General features: G+C 51.1%; 1 protein-coding gene across 1 annotated transcript in view; it reads left to right on the top strand.

Annotated features, from left to right (window-relative positions):
* Window positions 1–4,506, top strand: part of CAPN8 (calpain 8) — a 55,261-nt gene extending 50,755 nt beyond the window's left edge. Inside the window, exons 20-22 of the mRNA XM_027122473.1 lie at window positions 1,811–1,927; window positions 2,963–3,021; window positions 4,007–4,506. Of these exons, the coding sequence (XP_026978274.1) occupies window positions 1,811–1,927; window positions 2,963–3,021; window positions 4,007–4,030 (200 nt within the window). The 3' untranslated portion in view covers window positions 4,031–4,506. The remainder of the gene's footprint in view (window positions 1–1,810; window positions 1,928–2,962; window positions 3,022–4,006) is intronic.
* Window positions 4,507–5,605: the final 1,099 nt, after the last annotated feature.

Here is a 5,605-nt window from a genome sequence, read left to right as displayed (position 1 = left end):
GCTCAGCTTTGGATTTGTTCCCGCCTCTGCGTGTAGGTCGCCGGAGGGCATCTGTTCTTCTCTCAGACAGGACGGGGTTAAAGGAGCCGCTGATTTGAGGACTCCGGCTCAGGTCGGGGCGGGGGGGGGAGGGAGGGGCACGGAGTGCGGGGCGAGCCTGCGCGGCAGAGGCCGGCGTGACGTTGCACCAGCCTGAGGCGCGCCGTGCGTTCTCCCGGGAAAGTTGTTCCTGGATCCCGGGACCCTGGCGGTGGCGGGCTGCACAGTCTCCCCGGAAGGGGGGTGTGGACAGTGATCTGTGCTTGTACACAGGCTTCTTGGTGGCAGCAGCGGCGGCCTTAGCGTCTCATGCCCGTCTCTGGGGTCCGCGCTTTTAGCCGCGGCTCACGCACGTCTCTGGAGCTCCTTTAAGCAGCGCTTTAATCCCCTCTCCTCGCGCACCAGGAAACAAAGCAGGAAGAAAAAGTCTCTTCGGCAGCTCCAGACTTTTCCCGGACTCCCTCCCGGCTAGCTGTGGTGCACTAGCCCCTTCAGGCTGTGTTCACGCCGCCAACCCCAGTCCTCTCTGTGAGCTCCGACCGAAGCCCGAGCCTCAGCTCCCAGCGCCGCCCACGCGGGCGGGGGACCAGACAAGCCTCTCGGCCTGGTGAGTGCCGGTCGGCCCTGATCCTCTGTGCGGGAATCTCGCCGCTTTGCCCTCCGCACCCCTGTTGCTGTGCTCTCCTCCGCAGCTCCGAAGCTTCCCCCTTCGCCACCCTCAGTCTCCGCCCGCGAAGGGGCTTCTAGTGTGTGGAAACCTTTCCTCCTTCACAGCTCCCTCCCACTGGCGCAGGTCCCGTCCCTATCCTTTTGTCTCTGTTTTTTGTTTTCGTTTGCCCTACCCAGGTACGTGGGGAGTTCCTTGCCTTTTGGGAGGTCTGAGGTCTTCTGCCAGCGTTCTGTAGGTGTCCTGTAGGAGTTGTGCCACATGTAGATGTATTTCTGATGTATTTGTGGAGAGGAAGGTGATCTCCAAGTCTTACTCTTCTGCCATCTTGAAGCTCCTCCTTTATTTTTTTATTTTTTTTTTTTTCCTCCTTTATTTTTGACCGTGTCGGGTCTTGGTTGCGGCATGTGGGATCTTTTGCTGTGGTGTGTGGGCTCTGTAGTTGCAGCACGCGGGCTCTGTAGTTGTGGTGTGAGAGCTTAGCAGTTGCAGAACATGGGCTTAGTTGCCCCATGGCATGTGGGATCTTAGTTCCCCAACCAGGGATCGAACCTGCGTCCTCTGCATTGGAAGGTGGATTCTTAACCACTGGACCACCAGGGAAGTCCCAAGATGTGCTCATTTTAAACTCTTAATATGATGGTTGCTAATGACCATCAGTGGCAATTACCTTATGTTGGATGTCAATGTGACAACAAATATTTGTTCAGCACCTTCCTTATCTGGGGAGGAGGGAATGTTCCTGGATTCTTTAGACTTTTTCTAAGGACTTTGCCTGTTACTGGGAAGGTGACAGCAATCACAGGGGACGGGGCTGTGAAGGGGATGGTCAGGAGAGACCATCCCCTCACGTTCCCTGTTTTTTCTTGCTGTAGCCAATGTGATGCACAGCTGAGTTAGTATTGGAGCTACAGGCCTTATTCTTGGATCAGGGAGGAGGCTTATCCTGTTGAGGATTATCTAAAAGGAGACTGATTGGATGACTAGACCCATCTGGTATCTTCTGAAGGGGGCAGCGTCAGGCCTGAGTCAGCCCTGATTTCTGCTGTAGACAGGGCCGAGCCCCCCACTCCACCTATAACCTTGGCCCCCTTCTGCCCGTAGGTTTCACCCTTAGCAACCAGGTACAGCAGACCATTTCCATGCGGTATGCATGCAGCAAACTTGGCATCGACTTTGACAGCTTCCTTGCTTGTATGATCTGCCTGGAGACCCTCTTCAGTGAGTCACTCTCTCCTTTAACCCTATCTCATTTCTCCTGAGGTGCGGAGAGGGGCAGGGGGCAGGGCCAGCAAGCAGAACCAGACAGGCTTCAGAAACTGTGGCATCCTTGGGGGAGGGGAAGCAGAAACTAAAGCGGCCGAGGAAGCCCAATCTGGCCACGCCCAAAGTGCTGCCTTCTCTGGGAGATTTAAAAAGATTGTTGTGGGCTTCCCTGGTGGCGCAGTGGTTGAGAGTCCGCCTGCCGATGCAGGGGACACGGGTTCGTGCCCCGGTCTGGGAAGATCCCACATGCCGCGGAGCGGCTGTGCCCGTGAGCCATGGAAGATCCCACATGCCGCGGAGCGGCTGTGCCCGTGAGCCATGGCCGCTGAGCCTGCGCGTCCGGAGCCTGTGCTCTGCAACGGGAAAGATTGTTGTGCACCTACTACATGCAGTCATTGGGCCAAATGAATGAGTCCCAGCAACGGTCCTTAAATGGCTTTTAACATCTGTGCCTCCATGGGGATCATACTGAGAGCGTGTGTCACTTCCCAGGGAGGGAATAGGGGTCTCCTTCTGGAAGCCTTTAGATGGTCTAGTGGCCCCTTGGGCTCATGCTAAGGTATCATATTAAGGGAGGGAGTTTTCCTTCCAGTGAGGGCTGGGAAGTGGTAAATTCTAATGGGGAAAGGTCAGCGACTGGATTACCCACAAATGGGGAAACCACCTCTGTTCCACGACCCCATCGCCAACCCCTGTTGAAAGAATTGCAAGTTTCTAGAGCTTCTGCGGGTGGAGATGGCAAAAGGACCTTCTCTGCTCACATCTGGAGGTTTGTCTAATTGGGCAAGGGGACATCTGCTGTCTAAAACCCTCACCCTGGGCACTGGATCCAGATCTAGCTTTTCAGGGTCCCTGAAGCTGAGTGGGAGCTGGGAAGGGTGCAGGGGCCGGGGGAAGGTGCCAGGTGGGGTGGACAGAGACAGCTCTCTTTGGCTGTTCCAAAGTCCAGGAACATCCCCATCTGATTTCATTCGTTCTCTGTCATTCTAGAACTGTTCAGCCTTCTGAACAAGGACCAGAATGGCATTGTCCGGCTCTCTCTGGCAGAGGTAAGTGGTTTTGATAAACTGCTTGGTGATGATACTTGAACATTCTTGGATGGTATTGCTGCCGAGCGCTGTTAATTCACACTGACTTGTCTTATTTCCACGTGGATACAGCACATGTTCTATGGCAGGCATTGCCGGGGGAGTGTGATTGTCATCAATCTTTCAAATATTATTATTTATTATTATTATTATTGTTGTTGTTTTAAAGATAAAGCTACAGTTACATATCAGATCATTTCAAGGATGCAAGCTCTTATTAATTTGGATGGAATGGTGGGTGGTAGGTATAATTTAAAGTGCCTAACTTTTAGGACCAGGCATCTTTGATTGACGTATAGAAGGATATCAGAAACAAAGAATTAAATTGCAACAAGGTAGAGTGCAGATGCAAAATAGATGGGTGTAAATTACCGTGTACAAAGCCCATAATGTCTTACGCTGACAACGTAGTGCCCTTCCCCTGTGGAGGGCTGCAGCCTATGCAGCAGGGCCTTTATTGGCCTGTGGGGATGCAGGTGTGGGTATGTGCTGAGGGGCCAGGCCAGGAGGCATTGCCCTAGATCTGTTTCTCAGGCAGAGGAACTAGAGCACCAGGTTATTCCTGGCCCTGCCTAGTTGTCTGGGTACAACCACTTCTTTTCTTCTCTAGAATGGGAATGTCATTGACCCCTTTCAGTGATCTAGGGAAGGCCCTCCTGGAAGCATGTCTGTGGATGTCTACAAACACCCGCTCAATAGTGTTGGACCTGAAACTTTTGGAAGTCCCTTTGGGGCTAAGCTTTTCCTAAGTCACTTTTCCATGGGGCTCTGGCTCAGGGGGTAGTGACCTAGTTAAGGGCTTCCTTGCTTCCTCCTGTTGAGCAAGGCACTTACTGGAGGACACAGCTAGAACAAGTCATACCACGTGAGGCAGGAGAGCGCCTCTGGCGCAGTCACATCAGCTCCTGAGGACCCCTGAGCTCACCCCGATCTCCTTATTTTGCAGTGGCTGTGCTGTATATTGGTCTGACCCAGGGTTGTGGACATTGGTGATGCTCCCTGCCAGCCTGCCTGCCTCTTTTCTCCCTTTCTTTACAGTTTTGTGAACATTTATCCTCAAGGGGGCATTCACTGGTTATTCATCTCTTCCTTGCCGTTTCTTGTTCCCTGAGATCCTGGCCTGTCCCGCTGGAGCAGTCCGGGGAGCCCGAGATCTCTTTCAGCAGCATTTAAGCTGATCCCAGAGCACAATGGAGAGACAGAAATTAATTAAAGTTGTGGGTCAAAATGGTTTCTGCCTTCCTCTAGCGATATGTAATCTGGGGGGTGCCCTGGGGTGTTCCTGCTTTAGAAAAGACGTTCTTGAGCAATGACGCAGCCCAAAGCTGCTGAAAGATGTGAAATGTGGGTGAATTTCTTGGATGAAAGGTCTGCTATAGATTAAACTGCCTCTGGGGACTGCCTTCAGGAAAGGAGCTGCCCCCGCCCTTCCGAGGAGGGTGCAGGGAGGGGCTGCTAGGGGGAGAGGCCTTTCTTCCTCACTTGCAGATGGGAGAAATTGCTATACTGCAGGTCAGCATGGGCTAAAGGAAAGGAAAGGATAGGAAAATTCTTGCTGAGGGGAATTCTTACCTGACAAATAGCTTGAGGGGAAATGCAGTTCAGGTGAGTTTTGCTCATGGCGGAACACAACGATCTTTGTTGTTGGTAAGAAAATAGGTACCATAGCCTAGTGTCCTAATGGGTAGCTGGGGCAGAGCTGACTCTCATACGCGGATGTTGGAAATGAAGTGTACAGGAAGATGAGTGTCTTAGTCAGTTTGGGCTGTCTGAGCAAATACCAGAGACCAGGTGGCTTATAAAAAAACAGACACATTTTCTCACAGTTGTGGAGGCTAGAAGTCTGAGATAGGAGCAGCATAGTTGGGTTCTGGAGATCTCTCTCAGACTATAGACTTCTCATTGTGTCCTCACAGGGTGGAGAGCAGAGGGGAAGTAAGATCTCTCATGATTCTTGGAAGAACACTAATCCCATTCATGAGGGCCCCACCCTCATGACCTTATCCAACCCTAATTAGCCCTCCAGGTCCCACCTCCTGATACCACCACATTGGGGGGTGTGGTTTCAACGTATGAATTCGAAGGGGATACAGCCATTCAGCCCATAGCTGTGACCTACTGGAGAGAAAACACACATTTATGCCTTGGCCTCTGCATTAGTCTGATTAAAGATTAACTTTTGACCTCCAGAAGTAGAGCTGGATGAACGTTCCTTATAAGAACATGATTTATAAGTATGGTATAACACCCGTCAGCTTTTTTTTTTTTTTTTGAAGTATAGTTGATTTACAATATTGTGTTAGTTTCATGTGTAGAGCAAAGTGATTTAGGTATATATATATATATATATTTTCAGATTATTTTCCATTATAGGTTATTACAAGATATTGAATATAGTTCCCTGTGCTAAACAGTAGGACCTTGTTGTTTATCCATTCTATATATAATAGTTTGCATCTGCTAACTTCAATCTCCCAATCCATCCCTCCCCCTCCTCCCCTTGGCAACCTCAAGTCTGTTCTCTATGTCTGGGAGTCTGTATCTG

This window comes from Aethalodelphis obliquidens, unplaced genomic scaffold (assembly GCF_003676395.1).
Source record: "Aethalodelphis obliquidens isolate GAN/ISIS:26980383/991018 unplaced genomic scaffold, ASM367639v1 scaffold24, whole genome shotgun sequence".
In the NCBI taxonomy this organism is placed as follows: Eukaryota; Metazoa; Chordata; class Mammalia; order Artiodactyla; family Delphinidae; genus Aethalodelphis; species Aethalodelphis obliquidens.
Note: the sequence above shows the minus strand (reverse complement) of the source record. Positions and strands in the feature narration are given on the sequence as shown.